At 40.6% G+C, this 19677-nt stretch overlaps 1 protein-coding gene across 3 annotated transcripts; it reads left to right on the forward strand.

Annotated features, from left to right (window-relative positions):
- Positions 1-18144, forward strand: LOC122822329 (Na(+)/H(+) exchange regulatory cofactor NHE-RF1-like). Of its 3 annotated transcripts, none has more exons than XM_044100909.1 (2): positions 1-1019; positions 15406-18144. In XM_044100909.1, exons 1-2 carry the CDS (start codon positions 375-377, stop codon positions 15670-15672), a joined length of 912 nt encoding a protein of 303 aa, XP_043956844.1. In that variant the 5' UTR covers positions 1-374; the 3' UTR covers positions 15673-18144. The 3 variants fall into 3 exon arrangements, with proteins under 3 accessions (XP_043956844.1, XP_043956846.1, XP_043956845.1); XM_044100911.1 differs by lacking the exon at positions 15406-18144 and adding an exon at positions 6188-6211; XM_044100910.1 differs by lacking the exon at positions 15406-18144 and adding an exon at positions 3125-6118.
- The last annotated feature ends 1533 nt before the right edge of the window (positions 18145-19677 follow it).

Below are 19677 nucleotides of genomic sequence, written 5' to 3' on the forward strand. Positions count from 1 at the left end.
CTGAGTGGCTATTCCACTTCTGCAGCAGCAGTGAAACGCCTTTACAGCTGAGTGGATTTAATCAGGCTCAGATCTGATCGGCAGACCCGGATCAGAATCCAGCAGAGCCACATTTTGGATTGAACCAGGCGTCCTCGCAGTAACTTGTGTGAAAGTGAGGAGTAGTGAGTTGGACACTCACCAGCGCGGTTCTCTGTCCCCCTCCCCGCCCCTCTCAGGGACTTATCTCCCCAACAGGACGGGGGCCGGGTGTTTTTAAGGGATACCGCTCAGGCTAAAACAAACACACCCTCCCCAGCAGCATCCTGAGAAGTCTCAGTCACTTCCACTGAGAGGGAGCAACAGGTTGAGAAGGAAGGAGAGAGAAGCTCACCATGCCGAGCAAAAGCCAGTATCTGCGCCCCCGGCTCTGCACGCTGCACAAGGGGGACAACGGCTACGGCTTCCACCTCCACGGGGAGAAGGGGAAGACGGGCCAGTTCATCCGCCTGGTGGAGCCCGACAGCCCGGCCGAGTCGTCGGGGCTCTGCGCCGGAGACCGGCTGGTGTTCGTGAACGGCGACGAAGTGGAGAGCGAGAGCCACCAGCAGGTCGTGTCCCGGATACGAGCCACCGCGGGCCCGCTGGAGCTCATAGTGGTGGACCCGGAGACGGAACAGTTGCTGAAGAAGCACAACTTAAAGTGTTTGAAGGAGTACGTCTCCGAGGGTCTCCCTTTACCTCTAGAGGAGGAGGAGGAGGAGGCGGAAGGCGAGGAGGTGGCGGTGGAAGAGGAGAAGGAGGCAGAGGAGGAGGAGGTAGCGGTGGAAAAAGAGGACACGGAGGCAGACGGGACAGAAAACGGGGATGTGAATGTGGCAGAGGTGGAAAATGAGGAGGAGGTGGAGTTGGAGGTGGCTGAGCAGGAACAGAAACAGGAGGAGACACCCAGGGAGCTCACTCCGGTCCCGGTTGTACCGGACAGGAACGGAGAAGTCCATCAACAGGTGGAGAAGAAGCTGAGCATCAGCTCCGAGAAGGTGAGTCAAATACAGAAATGTTCCTGCGTCATGTCACAGCATCCACCTGCTGGCTGCTTTAATTAGGAAAAACCTGATTCCAAAGACTTTGCGAGCTGACAGATTGGTCCATCCAGTAAGAATCAGGTGGGGGTGCAGAAAAAGGGTTAGAAAACTCCATCCTCCTGAGAAACAGAGACCCACTCTGTCAGTCTGCCTCCTCTGAGAAAGTGGCGGCTGTTGCTTTAACGCTGCCTTGGGCAACCACATGCCTCTGAGCCCCCACTACCCCACCCCACAGGGAACCAGCCCCTTACAGTAACATATAAGCGGGTTTTACCCATCTGTAATCATCATTATCTCAATTTAAGCTGGTGCAAAAGCTTAGAGAATGTTTTCTTTCTTTTTTATAATTTAAGAAAAAGGTTTCATAAAATTCAAATTGTGCTTTAAGGAATCTTTAAGAGTAAATAATCCAGATCAGATCATCAAAGCGGATATCAGTTTTAGTGCCAATAGGTAACTGTGATGAACAATTTGGGTCCACTTAACAAGTTGTATTTATATATATATATGCTCATCATATTTGTAACCCCCTAAGTGTGCCACCCTGGGTGGTTAGCCATAACAACAAATATTGCAATTTTAGAGAGGAGTCACCTACAAATCAAAAATGTTCTGGATTCTGAAACATTTAGGTGAATCATTGAGTCAAATGAAAACAAGCAGAGTAAAGTCAAGGAGAATAAAAACAAAACTTCAGATTCTGCCGACTACAGCAAATCGACTTCACCAAACAGCAGGGAATAATTTGGTTCCATCTATTTAATTTTCACACAATGAATCCCTTTATTTGATTTTGTTTCGCCCTTTCATCTTTGCCTGCTAAACATTATGGGGGATTTTTTTTCCTCAGTCACTGGTCCATGTCCTCTTTTATTTTCTGTGTGCGTGTGTGTGTGCGTGAGGCTGTGTTTCACTCGAAGCACTTGAGAAGACGCTCCAGTCGAGGACAGCTGTGGCCCCTCGCTGAGCTTTGCTGGATGTTTACCCCCGAGGCTGTTTCTGTCCGTGTCCAAGTAACGCTCATCCTCAGAGGGGCAGAAAAACGCTAAATTAAACCTGTTATATCTTCTTTTATTGTATATTCTGCAAACTGAACCATAAACGGTTCCCACTGTGCTGCGGGAGCCTGATAAAACATAGAAAAGTAAGACGCTTAGGAATCTACTTGTTGAGAAGATGCTTCAATTTTTAAAAAGAGGATTTGGTTTTTGTTCTTTTTGCTTGATAACTTTAAAAATATATATATTCATAAATGTTGCAATGTGCTAGGTTATTATAGAGAAATCTAAAGAAGACTCCATGTGATTTACAGTGTTGTTTTAAGCTCTTGTTTGGGGAAATCTGCTGTTTCCCTCATTTATATAATTTATATGCCAGTGATGAGAGTTTCATTAATATCCTGGAGAGAAATCAACCTATTTTTTTTCTTCTAGGTTGTTTTCTTCTCGATTGTCACCCTATGAAACTGTAGAGAAAATGTGAATCTGTGAGGTTGTGTGTGTTGTCTCAGAAAAGCATGCAAAAACCCGATGGGAGTAGAATCTTTTATTTTTTCTTTAAAATGATAAATAAAATCATTCTTAGAAATTGCCTACCTGATAAGTTGGTGCAAACTTCAGATGCTGTTTTATGTTGAACTGGAGAATGTCTTTTTCGCTCCTGCCAGATGTTTAAAACTTAAAAAAAAAAAAAAAAAAAAGACACAGAAACCATTGTCTTCTCAGTTTAATGCAATTATGTTTATTGAATGAATCTTAAAAGCAGAATCCCCTGCTGCTCTACATTCGTCTTAGTTCATAACAACAATATAATGACAGCTTTGGGTTTTCCAGTGCAGGCAGTTCCATTTGGATTCATGTTTCTGGTATTTAAAATATTTTTTTTCTCTCTCTCTCTCTCAATCTCTGTCTGTCTGTCTCTCTCTCTCTCTCTCCCCTCACATGAAAATAGCAACTGCCCACGCTTGTTTGTGCTCCGCACTTGAGCATTGCTGGGTTGTGTTGTTTGTCCTACGAATACACAGCAATTGTTCTTGTGTTTACTCCCGATACTCTCCACAGATGGCCTAATGGAGCTGCGGCAGTTCACTTGAGTCTCGCACGCAAGCCTAGGGGAAGCGGCGTCGAGGCAAACAATGGCGCTCCCCAACAAAGTCATTTTCAAGCGTTGGGTTTTTAATTCAGCAGCTTCCCATCGCCTGAACCTAGCCACAAAAAAAGAGAGACCTTGAGTAAATAATGTTGAGCGGCAAACCCAGTTGGGAATTTTCTTGATGATTTTCCATCGACATCAGAGCTCATCGTGGTGAAAATTAGACTCTAGAGACGCCTTCAAGTCTCTGGTCTCTGCTTTGCAAGGGCACCTCGAGGCGTATGTTGCGTTAACTCAACAGTTTCTGGAATTTTCTTCCTGCATCCTGTCTGGCATTCCTGTGTCCAAGCATTGTCGCTCAGCCAGTGACACACACACACTGACCGTATACACTCCAGGCACACTACGCTGCGGTTCAGCGGTCGAACTCTGCTTGGATGATCTCACCTTTTTTTTTTTTTTTTTTTTTTTTTTTGCGGCCCGAACTTTGAATGTACTCTCTGGAAGCTGAGGAGGCTAAGCTTTGCGGTTGCCACGGCAACGCCGGGTTGAGCGTGCGCGCTTGCAGGCCTTGTGAAAGTGTGCGCGAGGACGGAGGTAGGTGGAAGTGAGAACGTGTAAGAGAAAGGAGGTGTGAAAAGCATGGATGAGCAGCGATTAAGGGTCAGAAACGTTCAGTTCGCCCCGGGAGAACAGAGCCCGCTATCGTCACTGCAGAGCGGAAAAACAGACCAAAGCGCATCGGCCGTTCCAAAGGTCATTGCTCTGTTTACCACGCTGTAAAATTTTTACTCTGTCATCAGGCAGGAAAGTGCCTGGAGGATGTAGCCTCCGCCATTAATAAAAATATTGGGCGTAAGGGTAAAAATCATAGAAATTGGAACGCAAAAGTTGAATCATGTAGTCAAACACAATATCTCACTATTTAAATGCTTAAAAGCTAAGGATACTTTATAAATGTTCATTCCAAATTTATTTATATCAGCGCGTATCTAGGCAACAAAATATTCTTGCAGCACAAGAATAAATGATTGGTTACAAAAATAAAACATAAAGCCTCCCAGAAACTGAGATATTCTGAGCAGGGGGTCTTTGTTGGATAAGATCCAGGAAATTAACGATGTCAAAAATATGCTCTAATTTACATTTTATTATGAAAAGATTTAGATAGTCTAGATATCTTAAAGTGGCAGTTTATGTTTTTGAAGTGGAGTTATGTGGAGTATTTATCAGCAGTCAGTGTCTGACCTATTTAGGAAAAACATAAACAATGTTGGATTTAATTTGAAGTCAGAACTTCAATATGTGTATCACTAAACACTTAATGTTGGTATGTTCTAGATAAAAGTTGCCTGTTGTTAATGTTCGAATAGATTAATTAAATAAACATGCTCACAAAACATAAGGATGTAATTAAATAAACATCCTTATACAGTATCATGGTTGCCTGTGGTTTAATACTAAAAGTAGATGTAAATAATGTTGCAATAAATAATCTATACCTGCAAGACACTGACAGTTTTTTTTCAAGGTAACCCCATATAAATCAAATCAGCTGGCGTTTCCCTTTAAAAACAATGAAAAAGAGCAATATTCATTGTTGAAGACCCTCAATGGGGCCAAAAAGAGCAAAATAAGAACCAGCAAACATCAAAACTTTTACATTGAAATAGTACATATTTAGACCAAATAAAATCTTTTGAGGATCCAGGCATTCACATTAGTCTGAGCTAGTACAAAGTAGGTCACGCTCACATCTCTTAATGCGAAAGTTAATTTCTGAGAGAGCTTGAATATTGAAAAGAAAAACTTTCTTCATTGACAACACTTTCATTAACACACCTTTTTGACTATTCTTGTGTAGTGTGGTGTATTATTGTGTAGCTTTTAATACAATGTTTACAAAGTCTTGTGTGCAGTACTATTTTTTTCTTTCAGAAAAGCAGCTTCACAAAAACTGGTGGGAGTAAATTTAGTTTGTTATGTAACTTGGAGCTGATAAGGCGGTTGTTGCGCCTACTGGGGTTAGAGAAACGATTAACTATGTCATTATAAGCAAAATCAATGAGTTTACGACTGCTGAATCATGTGTTTTCTTTCAGTCATTAGTCACAGTATTGGCAAATAAATAATTGTCCAAATGAGCAACATTGTATTTTAAATTGTACATTTGGACCAAACGTAGCCATTTCTAATAAAAACAGTGCCTGTGATTCAGATCGCAGAAACAGGGTGTGATATGTTATTTTGGAAGCTCCCCTCTTCACCACTGGCTGCTTTCACAAGCTTGTCTTTAAACTGTAATTACAGAAGAAGAAGAGCACTTGTGTCAGATGAAATTGGATGTGCCGAGATGAAATCTCAAAAGCAGGGAGGCGTTTCTAAGTTTATATCTTTGTGCGCGTGTGTTTGGGATTCTGCAGTCCTACACACCACACACACACACACACACACGAGGTAGAGTTTGTGTCGAAGTGCCCTCTGTTTGCCATTTCTTCTCTCTAATCTGATTCCTATAAAAGATGCTTATTAAAGAGCCTGGAACCGATGTGTCACCAGTCACGCCTGACACAGTTTTATTCTGACTTTATTTGGAAACCCGTGCAGAACGGCTTGTTTTTTGCAAAAGACGCAGTGGTAAGAGGAGATTTAGTTTAGATTTTTTTGCCCATAGCTTTACATGGTCCTCAGAGATTACATTCACGTGACATTTGGTAGGGTTGAGTTAGACAGTTGTGACTCATGAGAAGAATATTTTAACCGTCAAAGCTTCCAAACACATTTCCAATTTCTTAAAGTTCTGTTTTTTCAAAACTAAGGATCTTCATCAAAGTGTTTTGCAAAAGTATTCATACGCCATGGCATTGTGTGTGTCTGATTGGGATTTTGTATGATAGACCAACACAGTGTAGCACATCATTGTCGAGTTAAATAAAAACTTGCATTGGTTGCAAATTTTTTAAGCAGAAAAATCTGAAAAGTGTGGTGTGCATTTGTCTAAACAGTCAGAATCATCTCATTTGTGTCCACAGATCGTCTGAATGGTTTGACTAAGCGCCTGTGGATATCAATTATTTCTGGGTCTTGCAGATTCCACTGGTGGAAGGAGAAGCTCCAACCACATCTTAAGTCTTTTGCAACCTCTTATAAATTTTCATGCATGTTTGCAATTAATTTACTTCTATACATCTTCCCATCAGCTCTGAGCTGCTCTGATCTGCTTTATTAGCATTACGTGGAACGTTTATCAACATATTTAATGTGGGGTTTTTTTTACTTGATGATTTTGACGAAGGCTTCTGACAAAATTCTATGCTTATGGCTTATTTTATAATTGGTGACTGTATGACATTTTTATGATGTAAAGCTGTGGTCCCCAACCACCGGTCCGTGGACCAGTTGTTGTTACCGGGCCGCGGAAGAAATAATTAAATATGTCCGTTCTATGTGTTGAGTTTGGAGTAGCTTTTATTTTGAAAATCCTAAACCGGTTGCCGGTTACGTCTTGCGCTCCAACATGCAGCAGAATGAGTAAGAAACAACGGCATCGGTCTCGGTCCTTACAGCGCGCTACACTGCCCCCCTCCCCCGGTCCGCAGAAAATTTGCGACGGGTTGACCGGTCCGCTCTACTAAAAAGGTTGGGGACCACTGATGTAAAGCACTGTGAACTGCCTTGTTGCTTAAATGTGCTACACAAATAAACTTGATTTGACCAAGGGTCTTTAGCTGCTTTTTTGCTTTGGCCTCTAACATTTTAAAAACTGAACCTATTTTCATTTAGCTATAGCTTTTTTTTTCTTTTTATTGCTACTCCATAAAGCAAAGATTTGTTCAGCTGTGGATCCCAGCAGCTCTTCTATTGTTACCGTGGGTCTCTTGGCTGCTTTCTAAATAACAATCTCCTTGCTCCACCTGTCAATTTAGGTGAATGAATGTGCGTTGTGTTGTAGCATTTCCATTTTCAGATGATGGAGCTTCGTGAGATATCCAAAACCTAATCCTGCTTTAAACTTCTCCACAATTTTCTCCCTGGCCTGCTGTGACGCAAGAGTGAACATGATTACATATTAAGGGATTTTTTTTAAATTTTTTAAGTAAGTGGTTGGAAGAAAAAGCATTGAAAACACTTAATACGGTATGAATAGAGTGTGTTTGCCAGCAGAGTTTGAGCCATTTACTCAAGTTACTGACATTGAAAGGGATGCTTTAAGGATTAGCAGGTTGATAAGGCTGATAATAGAACAGACGTCAGCTTTGAGAATTTATTTGCACTAGAGGCAGAAATGGGCACACCTACAATAACTATTTGAGCCAGGATGGTCAGGAGGAGGTTCAGAACTCAGGACGTTAGCGCCGGTTTCCTGTCATTGTTGTTGGCGTAGGATTCTCCCACTTCCTTCAGCTTGATCCCTCTCTGACCCACCTTTCAAGGACAAACAATCTTTCATGAGTCGATCTTTAATCTAAAAAAAACATATTATCCCATTATAAATGGGGATGTCTGTTTGGTAATCGCTTATCTTCTGCCTAAGAATGGATGCTAAGCTTTGGTTAAACGTGAGCAGTTTGTTCAGCTGATGGTTTGCTGCCTCTGAAAGTCTGGTTACTCTAAAAACTACTGTGACAAAGCCAGGTTATTATTCCCTGTTTGTGTAACGAAGCGCCGTCTGACAGGATCAGATGTACCGAATGATTCATTCAGACCACCTGCGGACTCCCTACTTGAACATGCGTCGTCGCATTTAAATTTGTCCTGTGTGGGTGTTTCAGGCACATATTGAGGTGGACACGTTTGCATGTGCAAGTGCATTCTGGAGCAATTTCTATTTTGTTTACGAGACTTGGACCTTCTGAAAGGTTTGTATACTCCTGATTGCAACATGTTTCCCTTTTGAGGGATTAGAGCTTCGGCCTGAGATGTAGATGCAACAGCAAAACGTTTATTCGAATTTTGTGTTTATCTGCACAAGCTAGATAAAGACATACGCCAAGTGCACACATACAGCACTTCTATAATAAAGCTGTAAGGATTAGCTCAGCTTCCACCAGCAGCTAGCATTCACAAATGTTACATAAACATCGTTGCTTTCAGGTGATGTGTCTTGTGGAGAAACACACTTGTCAGAACATTGTGGTTCATTTGCAGTCTTCCATTTTTGTACATCGTTGACGTACTGATACAAATGCATTTTAAATATTTCTTCTAGGCTTCCTGTTGTGGGTGATCATTAATTATTAGTAGAAGAACAATTAGTAGAAGTGAAGCCACGTCATGTTTCTGAAGGAATTGATTTCTATAACAAGAAATATTATTACAGAGTGGACGTCTAAAAATGTCGTTAGCATTATTAAAACAGTAGTCTCCTATTGTATTCCTGGACAACATACATTTTTATCTTTAATGTGAAATGTAGAAATGGCTGCCAAGACTTCCAACATTTGCTGTTCTCTGGTCGGCCCTCTTGTCACCTGCTGAAATCTTTCACTTTCTCAGGGCCTGGATGAAAGATCCACACACATTGTAGAAATCACAGTTTTCATTTAAATGACTTGTAATATTTCTTGCAGCCTTTGACCGCAATACAAACACCTTTCTAGTGCTAAGAATAGGTAACTTTACCCAAATCTAGGTGCTCAACAGATCAGAGTTTTATTATTGCAAACCGTGTTTATCCCGAGTGAACTTTCCACCAGCCAGGTATTTCTAAACCACTGCCAACATTTCCATACATAAAATCTTAACTAAAAATCACAGCAAACCTGAGAGATAAAACACACCACTGTTGCTGCGTTATGTTTAGCTTTGCTATAATCTTTTAAAGTCTTGCTCTCACTTTCTTAAAGCCTGAATAAACAACAGAGTGTACTCTGGGGGTAGTGTCATGTCTCTGCACGTACTGATACAAATGCATTTTAAATATTTCTTCTAGCCTTCCTGTTGTGGGTGATCATTAATTATTAGTAGAAGAACAATTAGTAGAAGTGAAGCCACGTCATGTTTCTGCAGGAATTGATTTCTATAACAAGAAATATTATTACAGAGTGGACGTCTAAAAATGTCGTTAGCATTATTAAAACAGTAGTCTCCTATTGTATTCCTGGACACCATACATTTTTATCTTTAATGTGAAATGTAGAAATGGCTGCCAAGATTTCCAACATTGGCAGCCATGTTGCATAATTTCTTTGAAAGAAAATATGCTTTTCTTTCAAAGTGATTCTAAATTGATTTGTAAATGTAACTTTTAGGAGTTAGTCACTCAGTAACAGAAGGCTGTACTATAATCTAGTTTCACTTATCCAGGAGGTATTTAAGGATTTATAATAGAAAGATATCAATAAAAAATAGTTTCTTTTGTGTTGCTGCTTTGACTGGAAAAGCTGATGTATGCCTTGTGTGAGGTAACCCACTATAAGCAGAGTGTTGTCATAAAAGACAACCACCCTCTGGCAATGTTTTCCAAGAATGTCTTGTGCAATATTTGGGGGGAAACAGAGAAACGTGACACAACACATAACAATCTAAATTGGTGAAATAACGATCAGAGAGCAGAGCTGGCTTCTTAAAGTATATTGATATGTTTTTATATATACATCCGCTAACAAGAGTGGTGGCAGGAAATGAGAGGAGGCAGAAACAAGGGTAGGGCAACACAAATCCTCAGCTGGCCTTCAACTGGGAACCCTGTCATTTTAACCTTAACAAACACAGACATCTTTGTATGCAATTTTTGTGTGTGTGTGTGTGTGTGTGTGTGTGTGTGTGTGTGTGTGTGTGTGTCAGCTCATGTTCCCATGTAATGTTGCTTAAATGTCAAACAGTTCAAAACAAAAGCTCCCTCTGGTAAATGTTTAGACCCAGTTAATTAGGTGAAGAACACTGCATCGTTTTAATAATCAGGATCATAGCAAATAATCAGTCTGGAGTGTTCTCCATAACATGCCATCATTGCTACTTAGCACTCTATCCTGCTGAAAGCTGTGTGACATCAGCCCAAACAACAGAGCCACTGTCTCCAGGTCAGGAGTGGAACCTGAACCCTTTGTGTGTGTGTGTTGGTGGTGACTGGGACTCATGGGATACTGGACAGAGACTCCACAATGGCACATTCCAAGTCTCCACTTCATTATGCTAAAGGTTCACCACCCTGGCCGGACAATGAGCTGGAGGCTCTGCCCCGCCCTATCGGCGGTGGAGGAGGGAAATGACTCGACCCTCACCCCGTAATGCTCTCAGCCGCTTTCTATTTAAATCCAGCGGCACATTCCTTTCAAATTTAGTTTTCATTATCAAGGTAGAAGAAATTATGCTGGATACATAGGTGGAAAAGAGGATAAGGGGTGCTGTGGTGACGCAGGGGCAAAGCACAACCCACGTAGTGAGGCCTTAGTCCTCGTGCCGGTGATCGCGGGTTCGACTCCCTGCGACCACCGCATGTCTTCCCATCTTTCATTATCCTCCTTCCTGTTGAACTACTTTCAAATAAAGGCCACTGGAGCCAACAAAACCTTTAAGAAAAAGAGGCTAGAAGCAGCCTCAGGTACAGATTTAAAAGATTCGAGGTTTCCCCCAGAAAACTTGCTAGGCCCGGTGGTTGTGTGCTAGCGCAGTCATTAATACCTGAAAACTAACTATAAAATTGTAAGAAAGGCTTAAATAAATAACCAATGCTTAGCCTGTAGGGGGCACAAGTAGAGCCTGGTGGCCCACCAGGCTTATAATTCACTGGGGGGAAACCCTTAGATTGAAAATTCTTTCACCACTTTATTTCACATTATGATACAGAGCCGTTAAATATGTATAAGGGACTGCTAACATTAAGGAGAGGAGTGACAATAGCTGTTGTCAACTATTTAGCTTTATTGGGTGTAGATGTTGGTAAGTTGATATGAAAAGCTGCTACGTCCAGCAAACAAAACAAGCTTTTTTTTTCCTGCTATAAATTAAATATTCATGGGCCGAGGTGTAACCATGTGTGTCCAATAGAGATTGAGGGGAGTGAGAGAAAGCAGGTGAGAGTTGTTTTTAGCTACTTTTATAGGCGAATCGCAACTGTAGCGTTTGTTCAAATGCTTTCTTTGAATTAGAAATTTTCCCACGTCGAATTCCAGGATGAAAATGTTATCGTCTTGGAAATAAATGTTTTAAATATGTTCATTTCTTAGTAACTGGATGTAATACCTTGAAAGAAAGACAGAGTATGCACAGCAGGCGAGATGCAACAGCAATTCTTTTATTAGCCCAAATCTGGGTGTTCAAAACTATCTGAAATTGTTCTTTTGTCCCAGAACACAACTCGCTGTCCGTCTCCAAAACATAACAATGACATCTACGTTCTGAAACTGTTCAGAATGGGATGAGAGCGCCAAGTACACCCAGAAACGGTGATAAAAGAAAAGATCCTTCCAGGCCCAAACCGTCCCACATACAAACAGAACAAATCTGAAACAATAACTTTATAGTGCAGGCTCAAAAGTGATTGAGTACCAGAACCGAGCCATGAACCGCATAGCTTCCAGGTTCTGTGGTTTTGAAGCTGTCACAGAAAGACCACAGGAACAGAGCGTGCCCAGTTCATGTCATCAGCTCTGCTTGTTTTCAACAAAGCCTGATTGCTCAGCATTTTTTTTTTCAATGTCACCATTTCTGTTCTTCATGTCATCCTTTATTTTATGAGAAATTTCATTATTTATGTTTTTGGATTCCTCTATTGTGTTGTCTGTGTTGCTTTTTGTGGCGTATGATTGGATGATGTTGCCACTGACTGAATTTTAAACAATCCTGGGTAAATAAACATAAAAACAATTTACCTGATGTTCCTTGTAAAACTATTCACACCCATAGAACTGTATTTAAAAAAACAACTTCACACAACGTTCCAACCCCAAACTTCAATGTGTTTTATTGGGCTTTAATGTGTGACAGACCAACACAAAGTTGCATGGAATTGAGAAGCAGAAGAATATTTTATGTTTTCCTTAAGAAAAAGAACTATAGACATCCATTTTTATTCATTGTTCTTGATTCACAACTTTGTAAAGCAGCTATTTGCTCCTGTAACAACTGACATTTTTGTCACGTCTTTGCAAAACAACTCAATCTCAGTCGGACTGGAGCAGGTTGGTAGTTCAATTTCAGTCCTCTGGGCCATTCTAACACTGGCTGCATGTTTGTGATTTTCATCCAGCTGGAAAGTGAACCTCTTCCCCATGCAGGATCAGGTCGGCTGGAGCCAACAACAGGTTTCTGAACAGCACTAGCAAGCATTTAACTCCATCCATCTTTTAACAGCTATCCAGTCCTCCTTTGCCCAAAGCAAGAGCTGCGTTCACATTCTCGCCACGAAGTCGAGCCTGTTCCCAGTGTGTGTTGGACTCCTGCAGGGCTTTGTTCCCCTCTCTCCTAGCCTCCCACCTGGTCCAGTGATCCAGCTTGAAACCCAGCTTGGCTCACAGGGTTCACTCAAAACATGCAAGAAGCACCTACATTTCTGCTATGCTTAAGAAAGACCCAGATTTACATCAAACGTTTATCGAGTCTGATCTTGAGGCTGTTACCTGCTCATGACAATCACAGGGACCACAAGGCTTACTTACGGTGTCCCGTGTCATGGAGTGACCACGGTGCCTGGCTGCATGTCACTTCAGCGCTTATTGTTTATGCTGATCAAAGAGGCCAGACTCATGTGAAAGACGTCTTGCTTCATTGGCACGACAAGGGAAATGGGGTCAAAGTCTAAACAGAGAGCTGACAGAGAAATGGCCGATAACCAGATGTCACTGATGATCTACAGAAAGTGTGATTCCACAGCATGTCGGCTGTTCTGGATAAAGATGTGCTGCTAAAATGCATCGCTGTGGTTTTATGGGAAAATTTGGAATGTCGCATTGAATTAAATGAAACATTTTCTTGTTTGTATTTTTTAAATCTCTTACATTTCTGCCTGTGGTTATTCGTCAAATTGGCCAGGTATTAGGGAAAATATGAATTAAGTGGCTGGCTGAGTGGCAGGGCTGCAGCAGCTGAAATATCACACTCAGATTGCTCCCTCTGTGCCAGACACTGAGTGGTTTATGGCTCCAGATCCCCTCCATTGAACAGCATCAGCACAACAGATTGGATAATGCAGAATGGCTGCTGGCTCAGGCGGTGGGTGATAAACATGATGGGTATTTATTATGACATTTGCGACTCCCTGAAGATTCATATCAGTCAAGCCTACTTGGAAGTCAGAGTTAAATATCTTGTTTAGAAGCATGTGTGTTTGCAGCATCAACTTGATTTTGGCCATTTTCTTTAGTGCAGGCTAAAATATTTCACAGATAACCAGGTAGATTTCTAAAATAAGTCAAATAATTAATTATAATTAACTGAGCAGTAAATTAAACAGTGGTTAGTAACAGGTTAAAAACTTAACCCGTTAATTTCTCCTGAACCTACACACAATGCCTGCTACTTATAAGAATGTGCAACTTTTATTGTAGTTGCATGATCTTATACTGAAATTTCCAGAGACATTAATCAAACATTAAGGATATTTTTTTCTAAGTTTAGTTTATGGTGCCACGGCGAGTCCCAAAAAGGAAGAGCAATAAAAACATTCCATTATTTTTGCTTTACTTCTATAAATTAGGCTTTTAAGTTGAAATTGGTGACTTGTTGATTTTGCAGCAAAAACATGACTGGACACAGAGGCCGCAGCAACTCTTCAAAATGGGAAAGACTAGGGATCGTCATTTAGCTATGACGTCAGACATGCAGTTTGTGTGTGGTTTTTTGGATGAGAAAGCAGTTCATAAAAATATAATTTGATAACAGGCAGTATTCAGCACACACAAATAAGGAAGGAATATATACAATGAGAGTTTAAACCTTACTTTGAATAAAAAACGGGAAGCTACATTAGATTTGACAATGTCGAAGGCGGCCTTCTGGTCTGCTGAGGTTGGAGTAGGGGAAGTTCCTCTGATTTTACTGATACTCCTTGCAGGGTTTCCCTGAAAGAAACTAGATATAATTACCCTTTCAGTAATGATGTGTCTTGGTTTGGCCAGATATGATAGACTTTTTGACACAATATTGAACTTATATCTCTTTAATTACACTTATGTTAAATACATATTCCATGATAAAACAGTAAGAATTTTGTAAAACTGTCCCATGAGTATACATTCTTACGCTTTATGTGTGTGTGGGGGTGTGTGTGTGTGTATGTGTGTTTACCGGTTGCTTGTGCAACGCTACTATGCTTGTCAAATCTGCTATTGCATCTATTGTTCTTGTTAACTTCTGCTACAGGGTAGGAAATTACATGACTTTAGTTGATTGGTTTGTGATAGAAAAGCTTCGTGGTTCAATCTGTAGTGAGTCCAAATAAAGAAAATGTTTGGTGCAAACCACAGACCAATGATTGTTGACATGTGATAGCACAGAGAATAAGTTTAGAAGAAGTTCTTTGTGTCTTTATGTGATTGGAAACCTACAAAAATGCAATAAAAGTCCTTTGCAGAATCTTAAAATGATTTAAAAAAAAGTAAAGCCTATTGTAACCATCTGACATTGTACATTTTTCCCCTTTGCTAAAAAGCAAAAATAGAAGCTAAACCTCCCATTCAGTTTCAGGCACCATTATGTCAAACCAAACTGTGCAATTTGTTGTCAGAGTTTTCTGCGAGAACACAGACCAGGTTTCAAACGCAATCACATCAAGCTGTGAAGCGAATCTTAAAAACAAAGCAGGAGCTAAAGCTTAAGATTTATTTCTGCAAAAGTGTCACGCACGTAAGCCAGCATATAAAAAAATAAAAAATACAGTCCAAAAGGCTCCAAAAGCAGAAACAGTTTTTTAACTAGTTTTGTTCTAAAAAAAATATATATATAATAAGTTGAGAAAAGTGCTATTTTGAGGGTTTAAAATTTTCCAATTACAGTGGAAAACCCTTGATGTCAAAACTGAATTATTTTAAATACCATCTTGCATCTCTGAGCTACATCTACCTTCAAAACGAACACCTCGCAAAACTGAGAATAGCTAACCCATCTCCAGTTGGTAGCAACGTACAAACTGAAGAGTTTTGATGGGAGTGCTAGTTGGAATAGATTAAGGATGATGCATTGCACTGATCTCTGCTAAAAAAAAATTCCTAAATTGTACGTGATGTGTGATAATTTTTATTAAACTCACTTGGATATTAGATATGCTAATCTGCATGAAGACAAGTGGAAAGAGAAATCCAAAATGTTTCAGCCACAGCACTGGACTCCTTGGCGCTTGGTGGGCGCCCCAGCTGACGTTGGGCATCCCTGCGACTTGGGACAGGACGCATCTCACCCTGGCAGGGACAACAGAGGACCTCTGTGTCACGGAGGGCCGAGGAATCTCCACACGGCTCGGCAATCTGTGGAATCTGCTGAGCACACGCAACCCGGGACGGGAATTCAAGACACTGGCAAATGTGATCGTACTTCAGCTGCTCAATGCTTTAATGGTACAAGCACGCTATGTGCAAAATGACAAAATGTTTCAGAGGAAACTAGTTTTTTTATTATTATTATTTTTAAAGTGTTTAATCTATCCTAAAAAAAAAATCTGACTTATCGAACTGTATGTCTTATCTCCTTGACATCTTGTTTGTTTTAGCTTTCTTCCCAGAACATAAATCATGCGAAAGAACATGATACGTGGAAGGGAAACGGACTGAATGCTCGACTTGTGTTGCTTGTTCGGAGTTTGTTTGGTTAACGCAAAGCCTACAGAGAGGCTGTGAAAATCCCTAATTTCCTTTTGCAGCATGACACATGATAATACAACATCATCTGAAGCTCTTTATCTCTAAGGAAGCTTAAAAAACAAAATCCTCACCATCTTGTCCCGCTTATCAATATTTGCCGCAGTTTTATGAAAGATCAAAGTCAAATGGCGTCTTTATTGGAGTTTGCGAAACGTTCCTCCCAGAAATGGAAAAAAATAAATGTTTTTGAAATGAACACACTTTCAGGGACTCAGACATTCCCTTTGAGAAGAGAGGAAGTGAAGAACAGGAACTGTTGACACATCTTTCCTCAATATGCTTCCGTCTGTTGGCTCAACTTCCTAACATGAAAGAGAAATCGGCACAAAAACAAGTAGGAGGTTAGAAACCCATACTGCACGTCATGAGCATAGAGGGTTTGGCTGATTAGCACGTACGGAGTGAGTTGTCACTAAAGAGTGAATCAAAGGAGTTTTTAACGTTTCACAAGAGATGGTGCTTTTCTGAGTTAAACAGCTTGAAAATGGTGCAAAGTGCTCCTGTAGCATTAGGGGGACGGCAATAAGAGAGGAAGTGATCCACTAATTTAGACCCACTGACGCAAAATGAAGCATAAAAAGCAGACTCCACCTCTTTGTCCCCTCTGTAATTTTGCTTGCATCTTTGCAATTTGGAGCCCTCATAAGGCAATGCACGTTTTTTTAATGCAGCACTTGGCATATGCAATGTGTCCAAAGGGCTTTACACAAGATCCAAGGAAAGAAATTAAAATGACACAAAAAATTATGGTGATTTTATATGCCAATTTAAAAGTCACACTCACGCCTCTCATTGCAAAGTAGCTCATTAATAAGACCCCGATATTACCAATATTTTTACTCCCAATTTAAAGAAACTCCACGTCATAGAAGCAAAATAAATCTGCTTATACTTTTTACATTTGCATGCAAATCTTGGAAAAGTCAACATTGAGTAGGAATATATTTATTTTGTGATTAGAAAACACATTCAGGGTTAAGATTCATAATTGTGTATAATTTTTATTTAAAAATTGATTTATTTTCATAATCTCTTCCTTAACTTGCATCAAACAGATATTAAAGAAGCAAGCAAAAGTGAAGAGATCCTCAAAGGCTAACAGCTACACTTACTAGAGCTTTCTTTTGAAAGGTGATTTCAGTAAATAGAAAAAAAAAGTGCTGACACTGATGGAATCCGATGCAATTCTATCTGACATTAACAAATCTACCCTTCTGCAAATTATTTTTGCTGATGCAAAAACATCCAGGGTGCACTAAACTATCTTTAGCATATTAGGAGATAGTCTTGTTAGCATGAGTTGCATCATTAAAACGCAGGTTGCAGATCCTCTTCCTAACTCTGAATTTCTGAATGTGTTTCTTTTCGAGATCTTTTCATTTCAAGTCTTGGTTTAAAAAGTATTTATTTTAGAGGTATGGCTTAGGTGAGATTGATGAAACCGAACCAAAAATGCTCACAGTTAATTTATGATTTAACATTGAGGCCAGTTACATTTTCACCCAGATAATTTGGATACCTTTAATAAATGAAATCATCATTTTGAAGCTTTTGTGTTTACTCAGGTTACTCAGAAATTTTGTGTGGCATAAAAGAAGAAGGAGATGGTTTCACCATTCTGCAATGGTGAAACTGCATTTTCACTGCACAGCATGACAGTCTATCAAATGCTGCTTTGTTACTGCGATGCTGCGTTGGCAGAGACGACACTGACGATCACAGTGCCATGTAACGTGCCGTTTAATTTCAGTTCTCATTTCCGAGGTGACGTTTTTCTTATTTTAAGTCAATCTAACCTCAGGTTACGTTTCCAGTTCCTATCATCTGCTGGGTTCCTTCAAAGGGTCACAGACATTGTGATTCATTAATCACAAGAGTGGTGTGGCCTCTTTTTTTTTTTTTTCTCTATGCCGCCACGTGACTTATAAGAAATGAATTTCTCAGTTTTGGATCCTCCGGTGTAGAAACTGTGACGTATATTGGTTCATATATTCTAACTGTTACAGTTTATTCTTACGGTTTCTCTTTCTGCCATCTTCCTCTAAACCTTGGTACTTCTGTTAAACCTGGTCAAGAATTTCTCATTTTAGGTACTTTCTTCTGCAAAACGGAGCAGTTTGGTGAATGTGGGAGGGCTTGTTGGCTAAGAACAGCTGGCTTACGTAACGGCGAAGTGACAATCACTAGTCTTTGGTTCCTGTATTGCAGTGACGTGCGGTGAGGTTCATAGCTGGTGAGGCACTGACGTCATCAGAATCAGATTTGCAAATAGATGCATAGATTGACAGCAGTTTACAGGTTATGTTTCACTTCTGCATCCTTACACATACAAACTGTAGCTTGAACACACATTTCCTTAAAACAAAACAAAATAAATGTCAAAAGTGATAAGCGAGAGGACAAAAAATCCTATGACTCTAGGATAATCTATCGCTGCACTTATTTTGCTTCCCGAATCGTTTATGACAAAACCATTCAACCCTCCCTGTTCTAAACTTAGAACCTGTATCTTGAGCCCCCTGCCATGAGGAGAGAACTGCCTGGGCCTCACCTCAGGCAACCTGTTTCCTGGATGACAATCGCTCATTACACGAAACACGTTACACAAACACAGTTGGTGACAGGCACTGGTACATTATATACATAAGCTAAATTATTGGAAATAAGTTCACATATTAAATTAGTTTAAACCATTGTATTGAGCCGCTCCGGAACCCGGTTCCTTTTCCTCAGCAGCCAGCGCATTTGCGTAATCCAGAAACCTTCCCAGCAGACCTCGCTGCTGCCTCACAGACCCCTTCCATTTGAATGGGAAAATAAGAAAATTCAGCGATGAACAAATAAAAATCGAAATTGGTGAAGCTACCCCTGATTGTTTTTAGTACAAACCACCGGATGAATATAACAATTTAAATTACTTTATGATTATATATTTTCTTTCTTTCCATGATGGCTGGTGAGGCACTGCCTCACCTGCCTCCCCTGACCGCACGTCACTGCTGTATTGCGAGATAAATTGTTGAGTCAGGCTGCATCAGGTATTGAAATAAGTAAAGTTAATGGTTTTATGTGCTGATTTCTCTTGAAAGCGTCTGGTTGAATAAGGGAGGGAGCGCCAGGTCAGGTGTGACCACGGGGACAAAGATCGCCTTGACTCTAGGATTTCACTCATTATTTTAGCCTTCTCCTCTTTGATGACAAAACCATTCAACCCTCCCAGTTCTAAACTTAGAACCTGTTTCATCCCACCAGCGGAAGGGAGGCTCTGGGATCAGGCAGGAGGCTTTTTCCTGGATGACAATACAGCTCCGACTCTCTCTGCCATCCCTTAGCAGGATTGAGGTAATGACAGGGATGGGCCACAGGACGGGAAATGACCTCAAGAGCTCATTGTCCTTCTGGATGTCTAACTGGATCAGTTCCTTTATATTCAGATATTGCAAGTACTCCAGAAACCTTCCCAGCAGACCTCCTATCACAGACCCCCTTTCCTTCCTGGCGTCAGCTCAGGGTTTCTTGGACAAAAATAGAGAAGAATGGCGTGTTGCGTAATCAGGCCTCACCTACATTGTGGTTTAAGATTGAAAGCCTTTTTTATGTTCGCGGTTCTGGGCTTTTCTGTCATCCGCCGGCTTCACGTTTCAGGTATCAAGTGGCGAGCATGAATTCACATTTGTTTGTTTGTTTGTTTGAACCAGTTTCAGTTGTTCTTGACTGTGGCAAAAATT

This window comes from Gambusia affinis, linkage group LG19 (assembly GCF_019740435.1).
Source record: "Gambusia affinis linkage group LG19, SWU_Gaff_1.0, whole genome shotgun sequence".
Classification (NCBI taxonomy): domain Eukaryota; kingdom Metazoa; phylum Chordata; class Actinopteri; order Cyprinodontiformes; family Poeciliidae; genus Gambusia; species Gambusia affinis.

What these genes read in the sequence shown, in the direction of transcription:
- LOC122822329 (XM_044100909.1), top strand. Translation starts at nt 375, where the DNA reads ATGCCGAGCAAAAGCCAGTATCTGCGCCCCCGGCTCTGCACGCTGCAC. An exon ending in TGAGCATCAGCTCCGAGAAG is followed by an intron (nt 1,020 to 15,405) that starts GTGAGTCAAATA and finishes AAAATGTTTCAG; the next exon opens with CCACAGCACTGGACTCCTTG.